At 32.1% G+C, this 20,015-nt stretch overlaps 1 protein-coding gene across 1 annotated transcript; it reads right to left on the reverse strand.

Annotated features, from left to right (window-relative positions):
• Window positions 1–3,597: 3,597 nt before the first annotated feature.
• LOTGIDRAFT_168574 (hypothetical protein) lies at window positions 3,598–18,073 on the reverse strand (the record flags this gene model as incomplete). Its single annotated transcript, XM_009066445.1, has 16 exons — window positions 3,598–3,688; window positions 4,199–4,309; window positions 4,839–4,955; window positions 5,133–5,228; window positions 5,305–5,415; window positions 5,833–5,928; window positions 6,369–6,496; window positions 6,893–6,970; window positions 7,278–7,389; window positions 8,738–8,892; window positions 10,118–10,281; window positions 11,244–11,421; window positions 12,653–12,696; window positions 13,650–13,981; window positions 14,176–15,882; window positions 16,350–18,073. The coding sequence occupies 16 exons, from the start codon at window positions 18,071–18,073 to the stop codon at window positions 3,598–3,600; spliced, it is 5,244 nt and encodes a 1,747-aa protein (XP_009064693.1).
• Between the last annotated feature and the right edge of the window lie 1,942 nt (window positions 18,074–20,015).

The raw sequence follows: 20,015 nt of genomic DNA on the forward strand, positions 1-20,015 counted from the left end.
ATTAAAGCTTTTGTTTCTAAAGAAATAGCGTGGTATGGGACACAGAAAGGCATAATGGATCAAATTGACAGATGAGAAAGTGGTCAGTGTTAGAGAAAAGTATTCGAAAGAATTGCCTTGGCCCCCTTATAAAAATTGTGTTGCCCCTGTTGGGCCCCCTCGCCATGTTTTCTTACAAACGCCACGTTATATAATAGGCTAGGAGTTTTTAGAATGCTTTGAGACTGTATTGCATTCATTGATCCATCTTGATAATCATTTAGTTTGACTTTCATCGCGTCTTTATTGGTGTGACAGATTGCGTTCCTCTAACTGTCCTAACCACTTTGCCTACTCCTTTCTTCTGGGCTTGGTAGGAGTAGTATTAACCAGTCTATGTTTTGTCTCTTATCACAAACTCAAGGGGATTCCGGATCTGGCAGGGATGTACAAATGTTCACCCCTAATAAGTTACATCTGAACCGTAGCAAATGTTTCGTCAATTTTATTTTTTGCTTTGCCTCCTTTTGATGTCTTTATGGCAGGAATTATATGCCACATGAAAGAGTATTCGGGTATCCATGGGAGGCATTCACAAATCTTTCCAAAGTCTAAATAAAATTTGATAGATTTTAGTCTCTAAACCAAAATGGTAATGGTTTAAACATGTTTGTACAAAACCACTGACTGTAGAATAAGACAATGTGAATAAAACTTAGGAAAAATTTCAAAGGACTTTATTTTTCTTTCTTTTTTTTCTCATTTTTTTTTTCATTTTGGTACCCCATCACACACACCCACCCCCACCCCTCATAATGGGGAATTGGTATTTAGTTGATTACGTTTTAGTTAACTCTGTGGCAAATGAGAAATCTCGCTGAAAAACCTACTGTTGTGGAACTTCTGCAATGATGAGTTAAGAAAATGCGCTTTTTCGTTACACATCACACCATAACGATTTCTGACAGTCATGGTAGGAAAGTAAGGGAATGAAATAAGGTTTTGTATTGACTTTACCTTAGATAAATTTTCTCAACACACTAATATTTCTCTACCTATAAAGTTTCATTACATTTTGAGTATGATTACACAGTGAAGTGAACATCTTAAAATTAATCCCTATAGCTGGATTATGGCAAGTTAAACGATCAGACCAAATTCTTGATGAAAAATCACAATAAGATAACTGACATTGGTAAAAATATCAAACCTGACATGTATATGATTCATAATGAAATACTTAATTAATCCTGATTGATATACTTCTTCATGTTAAAAGTTCATTAGATGCTACCAATATTTCACCAATATGTTATTTGGATTTCAGGTTTGCTTGTGCCTTTGCCAAATACCAATTAATCTTGTGGAGCTCAACCAATTTTTGGTCTCAAAATTAAAGCTTATAAAATTGTTGACACATTTCAAATCAAATCTTGGTTGAAATTCGAAAATTTCTACAAAAAAGGCAAAGTCAGGTTTGCAATAATTTTATTATTTCAAAGAAGGAATAACAATTAATAAAATAATATCTGAAGCTTTTTAACAAAAAAACAACAAGAAAATAATTTATATTCTATAGTATGTCATGATTTCCCACCATTAGATAATTCTTACAAGAACAATTCATTGACCTTTAATTCAAATAATACCCTATACAAAATCTTTCAAACTTCACGATACAAAATCTTTCCTCTTATGCATATCAATTTATTTTAAAAAAAGGTGATTTTCAGTGATATTCTTTATCTGGCAGCAATTTAGACTTGTTTTTAAATTATCAAAATAAAAGGAATCAAATGAAATTTTACTTTCTGAAAGTTTCTTAAGAATTCATTGAACCACAAGAGTAATGACATCATAAATTTTATATAAAAAATCCAATATTGCTTTTGATTAGTGACAATTTTTAGAACTAAACTTGCGAAGGAAATGCAGAATTTGACTCCAAATTGGAGGTTTGGCATAATATGAACTCAAAAGGTGCATGCATGAAAATATCCCATTTTAACAAGAATCTTATAAAAACAAATCAAAGTTATAATGATCAAATAGCAGATCACAAATAAAACTATTTGTAACAAAACAATACTGATTCTCAGTTTAATGTAAATAAATAGAAACATAGTTTGTATGAAGGAAAAAAAATAACAGAGAGCTTTAAAACATTGAAAGCAAAGTCCATACATAGCCTTGGTTGTATCAATTTTCTTGGTATGGTCAACTAAGATGTACATGAACCTCAAGAGGTAAATATAAAAAGAGCAGGCAATATGGAGGTAAAACAAGTCATTTTTGTACTTAAACTACCTTTGGTAATATGTTTAGAGCAATCTTGGATGTACACTTTTTGCATCAAATGAAAATAGCAAAGAACCCATCAAAAAAACTGCATCAAAAATGCTAGTGCAAGTCACACTGCAGTAAGTTGAATGATAAATTGCTCCTGTAAAACAGCATATTACCCTAAACAAATTTTTTCACCAGATTTTTTCTTCTTCATTATGATCATACAACATAATTTTTTTTTTTTAATTCAAATTCATAAAATGTATAAGGAGCGATTTATCACTCGATTTCACAGCAATGATTTGCACTTATATTGATAATAGCAAATAAATTCTTCAAAGTAGTAAAGATTAACCAGACATCAGTTATACTGGTTCCATAAAGATGTGGAATACTAGATTATCAAGTAAGAATTGAATAGAAAAATTATCACAGATGTAAAATAGCTCTGTATATTCAACTTTCTCTAGACTACACATTATAAAACATTTACCACATTCAACTTTAATCCAATTTGCACCAAATTTGGCACAACTTATATCTTTAATCATAAAAAAGGCAAAAATCATATGTAAAAATCCTTGCGTCATGTAGTAGCCTATCTAATTGACATATAGCTGTTCCCTGGCAAGGACTATGGCAGTTTAACCCATTGAACACCGAATATAACAAAATAAAACTTCATATAGCCTAAATTCAAGTTATATAACTTAAAGTACATGACAATAAGATTATGTGATGTCACTTGATAGAGCGGTCTTTGTGTTAAAAGGGTTAAGTCAACAAATCTGTTGTAATAAGTTACTAACCTTGACAAGGGCCATAACTCTATGCAGATGTACCTTGTACAATACCTTGCAGATCATAAAGTGTATTTAATAAAACTATTTTCTATGAGATATGAATAAAGCATAAGCATCCCATGAATTCGACTGACACCAATTTACTTGCCCTGCCAAGGGAAATAACTCTATCCATATGCATTAATTCTACATGATTTTTTTCCCAAAATAAAGATACCTGGCCGAACAGACGCTGTAGGCAGTTTCAAACTCAAATGCACTTTCAACCAATAGCTATAGCAGATACCAAAAACCAGTTCACAAACGGAATCAAGAGATTGGTTGGAAATTCAGTCACAAGGTGAACACACGATATAAACCACCACCAGTCCACCACACCATTCTTTTCTGTCTAAACCTAATGAGGGTCTGTCAAAAGAGGGTCTGTCAAAAGAGCAAGAAACCCATCTTGAAAGTCTAAATACTGGTCATTGATGACGTTTTTGGTTAGCTGTATACCTTGAATATTTCAACTGACCTGAAGGCTTGACTAACTTTCAACATCCAATTTTGGGTTAATTGCTATCAATTGGTGTATATTACGGACACTAGAGCAACCATAAAGATGTAATGTTTTCAACCTGAAATATACCAAATATCATTTCATGTGGAAAGGGTTGCAACTCTAAGAGCATCATCATAGGAGTAAAATGTTTGCAAGTGTGAACAGACATTTTCTTTAAGACATCTTCTAGACAGACTTCTTCCCCATTTATTAAATAGCTAATACCGGCAGCATGTTATGCATGTCTTATGTTAACACTTCAACAGTTTATACTAAAAATGTTGAAAATAATCTTGAGGTGCAAAAATCAAGGACACACTGCTCAGATCTCTAAGTAAAAAATCAAACACATGTGACCAAATTAAAGATTTGGATCCCAGTAATGGTATGAAAAAAAATGTACTGGCATTACCACACAACAATTCATAGTAAGGTGTATGATATCTTGGATAGACATCTTCCTACTATGCTGCAGATTTCTTCAAACATTGAAACCTAAACTATCATTCTGCTAACCTAGAAAGACCATGTCTGCATCAGTTTCCCACAACAAATAATAACAATAAATAATATACATATTACTTACTTAGAACAATGTTTGACTAATTTAATAAGACTAGTGTCTGTAATATCAGTTAGAAAGTTTAATTTGACTGTTTCTAAACATCTATTACCATAGTTAGCTAACATATTAACACTAAAACATACCGAAATAAAAAACATATATCAACATTAACACATATAGATAAACACAATTCAATGTTATTATTGTGGCAAAGTGTAAAACTCTGAGTAACAATATCATTCAAGTTATATATTAATATTTCATATTTCGAATGATATACAGGCAAATACGTCTACTGTAAATCATATATCTTCATGTGCATCAAATATTGTGGAATTATCCCCAGAGGCATACTCAAAGCTATATAAATTTGTAGATTTCAATTTTGATTTGTCTGTTGCTTTAAAGGGCTAATGAAGCAAAAGAAGTATCGTATACATGGTAAATTGTGTCAAGCCTACTCTTTTTGATTCCAAACTGTTGAGGGATCTTCAAAAGGCACAGCCTATAGCACATAGATGCATGTTTATTAACCCTTGAAGCATTTGATTTGGAGTTGACTAAAATACTAAAATCAAGAAATACCATCTAATGATTATAAATTAATGTCTAATGACATAAACTCAAGGTTTCCATTGAAATCCTAAAAGCGATTACATACCTTCTACTTGTACAGCCAGTAGAGCTGATATCTAATGATGTCAATCTCTGACAATTATTAGTTATATTTCTTATACTATAATCAGTTATATTTCTACATCCACACACATCAATATTCCTACAACAATCAAAATATAATTCATATTAGTTATATTTCTTATACTATAATCAGTTATATTTCTACAACCACACACATCAATACTCTTACAACAACCAAAATATAATTCATATTAGTTATATTTCTTATACTATAATCTGTTTTACTATAATCTGTTATATTTCTACAACCACATACATCAATATTCCTACAACAACCAAAATATAATTCATATTAGTTATATTTCTTATACTATAATCTGTTATATTTCTACAACCACATACATCAATATTCCTACAACAACCAAAATATAATTTATATTAGTTATATTTCTTATTCTATAATCTGTTATATTTCTACAACCACATACATCAATATTCCTACAACAACCAAAATATAATTCATATTAGTTATATTTCTTATACTATAATCTGTTTTACTATAATCTGTTATATTTCTACAACCACACACATCAATACTCCTACAACAACCAAAATATAGTTCATATTAGTTATATTTCTTATACTATTATCTGTTATGTTTCTACAACCACACACATCAATATTCTTACAACAAAAATATAGTTCATATTAGTTATATTTCTTATACTATAATCAGTTATATTTCTACAACAACACACATCAATACTCCTACAACAACCAAAATATAGTTCATATTAGTTATATTTCTTATACTATAATCTGTTATATTTCTACAACCAAACACATCAATATTCCTACAACAACTAAAAAATCATTCATATTAGTTATATTTCTTATGCTATAATCTGTTTTATTTCTACAACCACACACATCAATATTCTTACAACAACCAAAATATAATTCACATTAGTTGTATTTCTTATGCTATAATCTGTTATATTTCTACAACCACACACATCAATACTCTTACAACAACCAAAATATAATTCACATTAGTTGTATTTCTTATACTATAATCTGTTATATTTCTAAAACCACACACAGCAATATTCCTACAACAACCAAAATATAATTTATATTAGTTATATTTCTTATTCTATAATCTGTTATATTTCTACAACCACACACATCAATATTCCTACAACAACCAAAATATAATTTATATTAGTTATATTTCTTATTCTATAATCTGTTATATTTCTACAACCACACACATCAATATTCTTACAACAACCAAAATATAATTCACATTAGTTGTATTTCTAATACTAGAACAAGACATCCAATATTAAATCTGAAAAGTGATATGGATATTTGGAAAGGAGATTTATCAGTATAACAAATATTTAAGAATAGTGTTTCATCGCAGTAAGATTTTGCACTTTCAAAGCCCGACTTTCACTGACGTACCTCAGTACATAGCACTTCTATTTTCTTGAGTAAATAAGATGACTATTCCATATATCATGAACTTTAAAAATATACACTGTACCTGATATCCATAGAATAAGTTGCCACCTCTACCATAGCATTATCAGATATATTAGGACAATTAGCTAATACTAATGATTTTAATCTGGGACAATTCCTAACAATCTTTCTTATACAGGCATCACGAATCTACAATACATGAGAATAGAGTTAGAAATTTCCTTGTCTATAATATTGTTTTGAAATGAACAATGGATGTAAACTCTCAATTGTTTAAAAGGCAACAATCAGGGTAGTCATTTAGGATTTGGATATATGTAAGTGCTCTTCAGAAGTACTAGCATTATATATCAGCAAAAGTTATTACAAAAATTCAATTATGAACTTAACAACTCTTCAAAATAAAGGTAAAGATACGTCACCATAGTAACTTTCAAACATAGCTTATTATGGATACCCATGGATAAGACGGCTGAAGTACTATTGAGGTACTATTGATCTCACATGTGGTGAATGTGTCCCTTTAAACATAAAACCAAAATTAAGAGTGTCTCATTGAAATTTTAGAAAGTCAAATTATCATACCTGTTTACAACCACGTAAATCTAAATTCTCCATTCGACCTAAATTTGCTGATATCTGGGTCATACAGGAATCAGTTAGCTGAAATAAAATGAGTAGCTTTTTTGAGAATAATTCTAAACCATTGATTTTCATGCTTACCATTACCACTTTTAGAAACCAAACAAATGAAATCATAATATCTTAAGCAATCAAACCAAAGGCCTTTCTTTTCCAGTATATTAAGACAAAGATTTTGCAAAAGAAACTTACATCCACACATATTCAAACTTGATGCTATGATGGAAGCTAAACTGTTTCATGCAATCATACATATATTTAGTTACATTGCCTAAAACCTTGTCAAAAAATATCGCTAATCGTGTTTGATAAAAACTGTAAGCTTTACCTTATAACACTGTCCTAGGTTGAGAGTATATAAATTAGTACAGTTATTGGCTAGAAATCTTAATCCTCTTTGATTAATATTAAAACATCCAAACATCTCTAATACTCGTAAACTATAAGAACAATAAATAAACAATATTTAGTTATATATATAGCTGACTGTTAAAGATATTTTGAACATCCATTTCCAATCATAAACATGAGAATATTTTTTTAATTCTATGTAATGTAAGTTGTAATGAACAGAATAAGTTAGTCTTGTTTTTTTTTTTCAATTTCTATTTAATTTATCCAAATCATAAAATGAACTCTTAGTGTTATGTTTTGAATTGGATTGAAATGTGCAGATATATTTGCTTGATATAAGTCACTTTAAAACGAATTGAAAATAAGCAAGAGCTGTAGGATGCCTCTTTTTTCCATTGAACACTTTTGGTCATTTTAGGGTTTTTTGTTGGAGTAATCCTTAGTGAATATTTCAAAATATTTTTTACTTTCAACACTGTCAAAAACAGTCTTTTTTCACCCTTTTTAACCTTCTTTTGGATTATGATGTAAAAAAGCTTGGGAATAAAGCATGTTCATACTTTAAGTGAGAGTATCAACTTAACAGAAACTATGTGATAATAGTTTCTAAAATGATCATGGTGGTCAAATAAAAAAGCTAAATAAATTTGGATCAGAAACTTTTTTTGTACAAGGTCTACAACATCTACAAGCTTGTTCCACATTCATTAAGGTTACATGGACCTTTCCCATATAAAACAAGTTGATGGAGTAATCCTTTAAAAAGTTTAAAATATTATGTACAATATTAACCTTGATCCATGTTTTCTAATGAGATTTTCTAGTCCAACATCAGATATTACCTGACAACCATTTAAACATACACTTTCTAACCTATCAAATAAACAGTACAACATACTTTAGAATTACCAAAATACTAGCAAAAAATTATAAAACAAGAAGAATATATACATCTATATCTTACAAGGAAGACAAACTCTCATATTATGTGGATACTGTCTAATCTGGTTATTGGCTAACATCTGAGGAAAGGTTTTTCCATAATTACACTATGGTTATTTAATTGAAGGGCAACCTTTTGACATATTGCACTATGGAAAGAAATTTGTAAAGCTACAATGAAGCACCTGAACTGCTTAAAGAAACATAGAATTGGAAATAAATGGTAATCAACACAAGGGAATAAGAGTTTTCAACACTGTACTTCCAGTACCATCATTTAAAAGGATAACAATTTGTTGCCTTGAAGCCTCTATGTACTAACTGGTACTGGTAATGAAGACATGTGATTTATCAAGGTTCTTGAGAATGCCAACCCACACATGGTCCATATTTTCTCATAGTAACTATCACATGACATGACAAAATGCCACATATTTAATCAACTGTCACCAAGCAAATAATAACTTTGCTTGGTGATAAATTAAAACTTACCTATGAGAACTTTGTGCTATAGCTGATAGCCCTGTATCTGTCACGTGACACCAACTAGCATCAATATGAGTTAAATTATAACAGGTTTCAGCTGCATGTAATAATAAACTATCACCAGTTAGACTCCCTCGACTACACCGGGAAAAATTTAGTTCCTAAAACACACAACAACTTATACTAAGTCATAGTAAATATGGAATGTGGAATTGCACCTTCAACTAAATTAAATCATAAGCTTCAAAATAATAATATCTGATCACTTCGACAAAAGATTTCAGCCAAAATTTTTCAATTGGACAGTGTCATCATAACATTACTAGTTATCAAATCACCATGGCATTGTATTTACTCAGCCTTAATGTATATACACCATTACTAGTTATCAAATCACCATGGATATGTATTTACTCACCCTTAATGTATATACACCATTACATTGTATTTACTCACCCTTAATGTATATACACCATTACTAGATATTAAATCACCTTGACATTGTATTTACTCACCCTTAGTGTATATACACTAATACTAGTTATCAAATCACCATGGCTATGTATCTACTCACCCTTAATGCATGTGAACGATTATTAACTATTAAATCACCATGGCATTGTATTCACTCATACTTAATGTATATACACCATTACATTGTATTTACTCACCCTTAATGTATATACACCATTACTAGTTATTTAATCACCATGACATTGTATTTACTCACCCTTAGTGTATATACACTAATAATAGTTATCAAATCACCATGACATTGTATTTACTCACCCTTAATGTATATACACCATTACTAGTTACTAAACCACCATGACATTGTATTTACTCACCCTTAGTGTATATACACTAATACTAGTTATCAAATCCCCAAGGCATTGTATTTACTCACCCTTAATGTATATACACCATTACTAGTTATTAAATCACCATGACATTGTATTTACTCACCCTTAATGTATATACACTTATACTAGTTATCAAATCCCCAAGGCATTGTATTTACTCACCCTTAATGTATATACACCATTACTAGTTATTAAATCACCATGACATTGTATTTACTCACCCTTAGTGTATATACACTAATAATAGTTATCAAATCACCGTGGCTATGTATTTACTCACCCTTAATGTATGTGAACGATTACTAAATATCAAATCACCATGGCATTGTATTAACTCACCCTTAATGTATGTGAACATTATTTAAACATCTGTTTTAAACCATTACAAGTTATTAAATCACCATGACATTGTATTAAAGCCAGAGATTGTATTTACTCACAATTAATGTATGTGGACATTGTTTAAACATCTGTTTTAATCCATTACTAGTTATTAAATCACCATGACATTGTATTTACTCACCCTTAATGTATGTGAACATTGTTTAAACATCTGTTTTAAACCATTACTAGTTATTAAATCACCATGACATTGTATTAAAGCCAGAGATATGGGATGTCTTTTAGAAATTTGATCTAACCATTCATCTGTTATGGCATGTTGTTTCTTTACTGCTATACATTTCCCTAGAGTAAAATAATTGTAGTATTAATAACTATCACAATATTTCAAGTGTTAGTTTTGATGGCATTCAATCTAGTCTTTGCCTATGCGCTCATGTTGTCATGGGGTTGGTGAACAGGAAACTTTAGCCAAGTTTTATGGAAATCAGTTTGATTTTAAATAAAAATATATGACAGTACAATTACAATCACCACTATGAAATATTCAACCTTCAGTCATACAATTCATTTAAACTTTTTGAGGTGATAATATACAAATTTACAAAGTTGTGTCAAAATCTGGCAAGAATCTTGCCTTTTAGTGTTTAAGATTGAAAGTGTTTTCAAGAGCGAATTCAATAACACATATAAAATTTTTTTTTTATTTTTAATAGAGTTCATCCTTGGGTAATAATAAACAATTTCACCAAATCTCGTCAAAATCCATTCAGAATTGTTCCTTCTAGAGTTTTTACTAGCTAAATATTAAACGCTTTTCCAAGGTCCTTAACTCATATTAAATACTCATGCCAAGTTTCATCAAAATCCATCAAGAATTGTGCCTTGTAGAGTGTTTATGAGCTAAATATTGAACCTATTATCAAGAACAAGGGTAATATTCATACTAAATATTTTTCAATTTTTTCTGATTTTCAATAGTATTTATTCTTACAAGATTACAAACACTCACACTAATTTCTCTCAAAATCTGTCAAGAATTGTGCCTTCTAAAGTATTTACAAGCTAAAAATTGAACCAGGGCAATAACTCAGACTTAGTATTTTTGGTTTTTCTTATCTTCAATTAGGTTCATCCTTAGGTGAATACAAACACTCACACTGAGTTTTGTCAAAATCTGTCAAGAATTGTGCCTTCTGGAGTGTTTACGAGCAATTGTGGACGGACAGACAAATGGACAAACGGATTGACACCTAAATACACCCTCCATTTCATTTGGGCGTATAAACATGAAATTTGATACTTACATAAAATTTCATCTAAAGCCACTCTATGAAATTGTCGACAAACTTTACCACAATTCTTCAGATCAATATGACTAAGGTAGGAGAATATATGAAGCCATATTTCATCTGGCATACACACCCACGGTGAAAAATCACCCACTTGAATTCTTGGTGTCTGCAAAAGGCCCAAAATAAATTGCTACAATTAATGAAAGATATAATGGAATATATATATTTCTTTTAGCAGATAGAGTTTCATACCAGTTATCAATACAAATAACTTTTACAAAAATCGAATGTAGCGTGTTCCAGTTATCAGAATGGAAATAATACTCTGAGCTCAATGTAATTTGATGAGAACTGACTTTTTAATTTCATTTGTGTGTGATATCAAATTATGGATTGTCTGGAAATTTTGTCTGATTTGGAATGATTAAGGAAATTGTGTCATATTCTGATTTTGCATTTATGTGGACACCCTACATTCGATTTTTGTTTTGAAAGTTATTAGCAACTGCAGGATGTTTCTTCTACCGACACAAGTCTAAACTAAAGGTCATAAAGTTCTTTTTTTTTTAATGTTAGTAAACTTTAGTTACTACCAGTACAAACTTGGGGTACAAATATGGGCAAATTGACTAAATGGGGGTACAATTCAAAATGCTGCAACTATGTGGAGACGTTTTGTTCCAAGCTGCACATTTAAGATTCTCCCAAGAAAATTCTGAAAAATTAAATTGATTTGTTGCATCAAGACACATATTTTGGGGCAAAAACAAATACAAATCATATTTCTAAATTTGTTTAAAATAAAGTGGGGATACAGTTTGTGGTGCAAATCATTTTGACCTAACCCCACTCGTTCTGGCACTATTTCCATCAGTCTTATTTTCACAGTTTTTTACTGACAGATTCAAGTTTCACTCTTCTTTCTTATATTGTACAATATAGGATGTAAAGTGTCTCACAGGCACACAGTCAAGTTAAAAAAGAAACTAAACTCTAAGAAAATGAATAAACAAACCCTATTCCAGTGAGAAAAAAACTAACCATGTAAGATTTTATATAATCAAACATAAACAGCAACATAAACATTGTGCAGTGTAAATTTGTACAGTATAGATTTAAACTCTAAACTGATTATCAAATTGAGTCATACTAATATCTTTTGTTATCTTTACTTACATTTTCATGGAAAGCTCTTTTTACTTTCATAGAAAAATATCTCAGAGGTGTACCTATCGATCAATGAAAACTTCAAAAAGATACAGTTAGGCTTGCAGAGTTTGTTTAGTGACAGTAGATAATGGATTTTAAAATACTGAAACATGTTATTTGACCTGTACTTAATCTACATAGTGTCAAGGTACAATGGTTCATTTCTAAGAAATCAAAGTAACAGTACTGAAAGTGAAAGTAGACTCACTCACCAATTCATGGTATTTATTATAAGCTGATAATGATGTCTCAGGTACTGAAAATAAATAAATAAATAAATAGAAGTAATCATATTCTATCAAGTCCAAAATCATTTTTAATCAAGTCCAAAATCATACTTAATCAAGTCAAAAATTATATTTAATCAAGTCCAATATTACATTTAATAAATTCCAATATCATATTTATTCAAGACCAATATTAGATTTAATCAAATCCAATATCATATTTAATCAAGTCAAAAATTATATTTCATCAAGTCCAATATTACATTCAATAAATTCCAATACCATATTTAATCAAATCCAATATATATTTCATCAAGTCCAAAATTATATTTAATCAAGTCCAATATTATATTTAATCAAGTCCAAAATTATATGTTAATAATTTCAATATCATGTTTAATTTAATTCCAAAATTAAACTTAATTAAGTTCAAAATTAAATTTAATTAATATCATAATCAAATCAAATCAATAATATCAAAACTTGTATCACATGAAATAAATTAAAATATGTATGTATCAGTAAACATAATATTATACATGTCCAATTTCAGCTTTTTTAAATTGTAATGTGTCAGTAAACATAATATTATACATGTCCAATTTCAGCTTTTTTAAATTGTAATGTGTCAGTAAACATAATATTATACATGTCCAATTTCAGCTTTTTTAAATTGTAATGTATCAGTAAACGTTATATTATACCATTTCAGCTTTTTTAAATTGTAATGTATCAGTAAACTTAACTGATCATATTTTACAACATCAGAATATAGACTGATATGAAGACAACATCTTTTCAAGAGATTATTGCGTTATCTTATGAGCCTCACATTCGATTGGTCCAAAATGAAGAATAAGGTCTACCGACAGTCTTCTGTAAACACCCATGTTTAATTTTTATTTAATTGCAAGAGAACTTAATTTAGATAGTACTAGAAGTTTAAGAACTGCCTCCCTTTACTACAAGAAGCTATACTTACCCAAATTCACAACAGGCTGTTTTATTGGTAGTTCAGCAGGCAATCTATGTTCCACAATATGAGGCATATTAACCTCATCATCATTATCTACCAGTGGTGGACCAACATCTAGCATTTCAACATCATCATCATCTTCATCAAAATTTTCTAAATCATCCAATGACAGAGGTACTGGTGATGATGTAAAAGATTTCTTATTGGTTGATGCTCTAAGCTGGGCACTAGTTGGACGAGCATGGGAGCTACTTGGTCTCATGCTACTGCTTGGTCTTGAGTATGCAGTTGTGGTTGGTTTAGGTTGAGCACTTATTGGTCTTTGTTGCTGGACCTTCCTGTAAAAAATGGATGAAATGTAAATCACATTAAAGACTATATCTTAATCTATAGTTTGTTCTTTACAAACACCAAGGCAAGCTTTATTGAATTTGAAAACCACTGAATACTGTGAAAGATATCTCGTGCAAGGCAGGGTATTCCAAAACGACTGATTTTCAAAAAAAGTTAGGAATAAAGTACTAGTACGTACCGTCTATACAAATCAGCACTAGCAGGTCTCTGTTTTCTTGAACTATCAGTAGATTTCATAGCCATATTCTCTGCAGATCCAAAATTTTCTAGACAATACACCGACACACCTTTCTTATTTGGGAATCCAAGTTTAGCCTTGGGCATGCTAACACTAGACTTAAGATTCATCTCTCTGGGTTGAATAGCAGACCAGGCCAAGTTTGATTTCTCCCACTTCCTCTCAAAAGGCACACTGTTCATGGACTGAGCCACTTTGCTTTGAACCACTTTCTTATTCTGTTTAGGTGACAGTTTGTTGGTTGTTGCCTTTTTTGGTGTTTTTGGTCCTAAAATTTGTGCCAAAAATGAATCTTTCTTGGTTGGTTGAATCTGAACTGGACCATTGGCAGATTTTTTTGCTTCCATGACAGCCTGAAACACATCTGATTCTACTGAGGAATCTACCATCATCTGCCTGTTGAGCTCCTTAGCTTCATCTTCCTCTTCACTGCTACTGCTAGATGCCAGATTCAAAGATGGTACAACAGACACAGAAGAGTTGGTAGACTTCACTTCCCTGCTTTCTTCAATTCCAAACACCTCAATATCAATTTCTACATGATCTTTCTTCTTTCCAAAAGGTCTTCCTTTTGGTTTAGGTGAGCCTACTGCAGCCTGTTTCATATCAGTTGTTGTATTGGACAGATTTAAATCCAATGAAAATTCAGTGCTCTCTGGTACTTCTTCTGGAGGTGTTGCTTCATCGGGCTGATCCTGTGGATCTTTACTGGTAGTTGGCTCAGCTTGCTCAGCAAAAGCATCTGTAATGTCTTGATCCATACCATGAGCATCTCTATCTTTATCTAAAGATGATTTGGTCTTCTGGTTAAAATATGTCCTGATGTAGCCTCTTATGACTGGATCAGTGATGACATCACATATTTCATTGATATCTTTCTCTGTTCTATAAAACTTTGGATCAAACTTTGCCTTCACTTCTGAAATTGTAGATTCAGTAATGCCTGAAGACTCATCTGAAAAGTCCTCTTCTTTGGGATCCACTTGAAACTTTTGTTTGGCCTTTTCTTTAAACTGTTTGATAGAGGGTTTGATTTTGGCTGCTTGAGACACTGTTTGCTTCACATCTGTAGATCTACCTTGATTCTTTACATCATTATCTTTAATTTGTTTCACACTCAGTCCATTTTTGGATTTTTTGGATTTATCTGGTCTAGCTTTTTTCTTCTTTGCCAGAACTGGTTGGACACCAATTAGCACCTCTCCACAATCACCACACCATGTCATATAATCCTTGTTAGGTGCGGAACATTCTGGGCAGATTATGACCTTTTTTTCTGATTTTGATGCAGATTCTGTTTTCTTTGAATCCCCTAATTTTAGATTAGGGACTGTGATGCCTAACTTCTCGATGTGATCAGTCAAACCACCAGCTGTCATAGCTGTAGCAGAAGTAACATCTGTGCCAACTGCAGTTGTCACTTCTGAGGCACCTGTAACTGTTGTCAAATTGTCATTATCTACTTCAGATTCTGGAGATGACTCCCGAAAATCATCCAAGCTATTTCTTCTTGGTAATTCAGGTTTTTGTTGTAAGTTTTCCAATGATGAAAAATATCTGTGAAGGGAGCTGGCAGCATAAGATGAGCTCTGACTTTCTTTAATATTGTTTGATTGTTCTTCAGTAGAATCATCTTGTTGATTCCTTCTATAATAAAAAAAAAATTACAATATTTGGTTTTTACATTAATCAAATCGATCAATGTGCCTCATTCTTTCATGAATTTCTGACAATTTTATTGGAACTACCTGAATTTGAGAATACTTTAACTCTGAACAACACAATGGCCACTCTACCTGGCCTATATTTATGTGATATATGTACCCCAACGCCTGCTAAACCATTCTGCAGTTGATATTATATTACTTCGAGTTCAGGATATCTGACACTCAGTGGTTAAAGAAGGCACCTCTACATTGCTTTGTCTCTAATGACAGGAAAGCCTTGGCCTCCCACAGAACAGAACATAACATATGAATTGCTCTATCATGGTCCAAGACAACCAAAAATTGTATCAGATTGTGAGATGTCATCAAATAAAAATTGCTGGTGGATAGAAAAAAGAAAATCGAAATTTGTAAACAAAAATCAAAGGGACAATTAAAAAATCTTACCTCTGTTCATGGTACTGTCTAACAGCTTCTTTATGTCTTAAAGATGTGTCTTTTTGCTTAGTTGTCTCTTTCACATTTCCATCTTTTTTTATCTCTTCTTTGATAAGGACTGCCATTGGTTTGGCAGCAGACTTCTTTTTAGATAAGGCTTCTTTCTGTATATTGGTATTTTTGGCAAACTTATTGTAGTGATTGTGTGGATAGTACTGAGGGTGTCCCTGATGGTTGTCAAAATTTTGGGACTGACTTGGAGGAGAATGAGCATGAGGTTGAGATGGAGGTCTGGGTACAAACATTCTGTACTGGTTACAGTTATTCATGTTCATATTGTTAAACATAGTCTGTTGATAGTTTGGGGGAGGATAGCTGAAAATTCCAGCATCAGGAGGACTGGTGCCTGGTGAGCCAGGGTGCATGTAGGTCCTTGATGGTGGTGACTGTCGTGGATAATAGGGTTGAAAGTAAGAATTTTGGGGAGATGGTGGTGACATGAACATCTCTCCATGGGAATTGTACATCATATTGGGTGGAGGAATATGTTGGTAATTTGGAGGTGGCATTCCCATCGGACCTGGATAATGCTGCTGTCGTGGACTCAAGACATTGTAAGGAGGAGATGGTGGATAATAGCCAGAGTTTGGACTGTATTGTTGACTTCTTCTGGGGTCAGTCTGATTTGGACCAAATCTTCCACCATATGCCTGTCTGTAAATTTCATCAGCTGAAAACGTCACATTTCTGGATACAAGAACTTGGTCATAATTTCTTGGCTGACCATTGTGATGCTCCCGTTCCAGATCATTGATGTTCTTTGAAGGAATCTGATTATGGACTGAAGATGATGAGATTTGACTCAAATCATCTGGAAAGTGTCTCTGGTTATTGCTCACTGGTTTACTGTGATTAGTATTGAAATTGTTATGAACTATGTGATTTTCAGTAACTTCAGTTGAGACTTCAGTTTCTGTAAAAGGACCAACAGTTGAAACACCTTCCAGTAAATGAGGTGATGTTTCTGTTGTCTTATTTTGATACAAAGCATTGATGTCTTTCACAGATTTTCTTAAAAATTCTTCATACTTGTCTTCACCTAACAAACTTTTAATATCACTGGCATCTAAGATTGAATTTTCTGCAGTTAGACGTTTGTCCAGAACTGAAATAGTAGATGGTGGAGAGGAAGGTCTATGGGTAGATAGCCCTAAATCCTCAAAATCAGCTACACTTTTAAACACAGAAACTGCTTCTAAATTTTGAGAATCCCTTAAATTCAAACTAGGCACTTTAGAATCGATTTCTGGCAGTTTTTGCTCACTTTTGGCGTGATTGAAAGGTTGAACGACATGAATCTCCTCAATTCTGTCAGAAACATCAGTCAAAAAATCACTGTCTGACTGGAATGATTCCCTTCTAGCTTTCAATTTCACTTGTTTTAATGGAGAATTAATGCGATAATCTTGTCTAGAAAACTCAGCTTCAATATCATCTAAGCCATTAACTGCCCCAATACTGGCATTATCAGTCTCAAAATGAGAATTTGTAGTTCTAGGTTTCCCTTTATCTGGATCCTTCATATTGAAAACATCTTTATCTACTATTCTATTCTTAGCAGACTGCTTTTCTGGCATAGTTGAATTGACGGGCAGTGATAACTTAGATTCAAAATATGCTAATCTCTTTTCTCTAAGTTCTTCTGGACTTGGTGCTGGCTTGTTATTATCCATTGTTCTCTATCTGAATTCTGACCTAGGCGAAGAAAAATTATACAATAATCCAATATATGCAAAAAGATATGATATGTCTTTATTAGCCATAAAATACTGGTCCGGTAGATAATATAGGAAGCCTGTGACTCCCTTTGTTATTGGGTGTTATAGAAGATACTCTCCTGCAGAAGCAAGTTACCGATTAAAAATAGAAGTTTTGTACTTTAAGATTGCCACTGTAAAGCCCTGGCCCACGTTTCACTAAGGTACGTAAGTATTTATGTAGTTTTATACTTACACATAACGTAAGTATTTACTTACATCCATTTTACTTGCATGCGTAAGTATTAAGTAAAAAAAGTGGCGTATGTATGAAAATGCGTGACGTAAAATCAATACATGATGGCGTAAGTCATGCTAGGCCTAAATAAATCGTCTTTCACTGTCACTTTTGTCAAAATGGCATCATCCGCAAGAAAACATAACTGGTTCAATTATGAAACATCAGCATTTTTCGAAGCTGTTATGAAAATTTTTAATACAATTCGCTCCAAGTTCAGTCCTGGGGTGACGAAGCATGGTTGGTGGAAATGGAAAGATAAATAGACGTAATAAAATATTGAAATGAACACTTCTAAAGTTAAACTTTCTTAGTTAGCATTGTCCTAAACTCTAAAAGCAATTTTGAAATCATTAAATAAAGACGTGTGAATAATATTAAGGATAGGGTTAACGTGGGACCCCGATAAAAACCCTTGTGCTTCGAATGCATTTCTATTTATAAATAACCAATGAATGTTTAGATACGACATCAAGTTTGTGAAATTCGACATGACGTGTCTATGATCTGAGGTATGATCTCTGAAAACTTTCTCCTTTCATTCTTATTAATTGTAAATACATCCTGTCCATTAAAAACTAATTGTCAGCGTTTTTCTGACACTAGATCAGTCGCCAAAACGTACTTACGCCTGCTTGTAGTTGACGTAGGATTTAGGCAACATATCTACGTAAGTAAAATTTACGTCTTTTGGTGAAACGCAAATTTTACCTACATATATACTTACGTAAATATTTATACTTAGTACCTTAGTGAAACGGGGGCCTGGCCCACCATGCATTAAGAAACCTGGGGTAGTCAGTCTACTCTACAATTTGGCATCGCGGCTTGGTGATTAGTTGGGCATAGTTGGAGATTTGCTTATGGCTTACATGGATTAAATGCTTACTGCTGTCAGCTAATGTTCAAATTGATGACAGACTGTGAAATAACCGTTTTTATATTGTCCAAAATGAAAAATTTCTCAAGCAAGTGGTAGCCTACTGGTGAAGTGTCTGAGCAGGCCTCTCGGCAAATCTCCACTTACTCCATAGAACAGCCGCATAAACCGTAGGCATACCATTAGACCTAACGATTTGAATTAGATACATATACTCTTACCTTATTTTAACATTAAAACAGATTGTCATAAATTCTTTGAAAGACAAATTCAAGGTTTTGTCAAGTTACCATGTACCATCATCAAAACAAACAATCTGGGCAGCCATCTTGATTTTATGCAGGGTAGTCTTTTTGTCTGACAGAATACACTTTTGTCCAGACGTATTTTAATGTATCTCTTTCCTTTAGTTTAACGCTTGACAATATGGACTACAACAATGGAAAATAGACGAAAGGCATCAAAAAAGCTTTTTTTCTTAAAACCATACTCTATCCTAAATTAGTTTAACAATTACTTAGTGTATTTAATCTCGGCATATACAATTTCTTTCTCATAAATTTAAAAAGGTCAATTGAAAAATTAGGTCAAGTATCCGCGTGACAGACCAGAACCGGAAGATGTAATTGCATGGAAGAAACGTAAACATGTTTGCCTAAGTAAAATATGACTGAGAAAAGAATATAGAATCCATTATAGTTTGAAACGTTTTCAACACCCCCCAATTCCAGTAAATAAAT

The sequence above is a fragment of the Lottia gigantea genome (assembly GCF_000327385.1).
Source record: "Lottia gigantea unplaced genomic scaffold LOTGIsca_76, whole genome shotgun sequence".
In the NCBI taxonomy this organism is placed as follows: domain Eukaryota; kingdom Metazoa; phylum Mollusca; class Gastropoda; family Lottiidae; genus Lottia; species Lottia gigantea.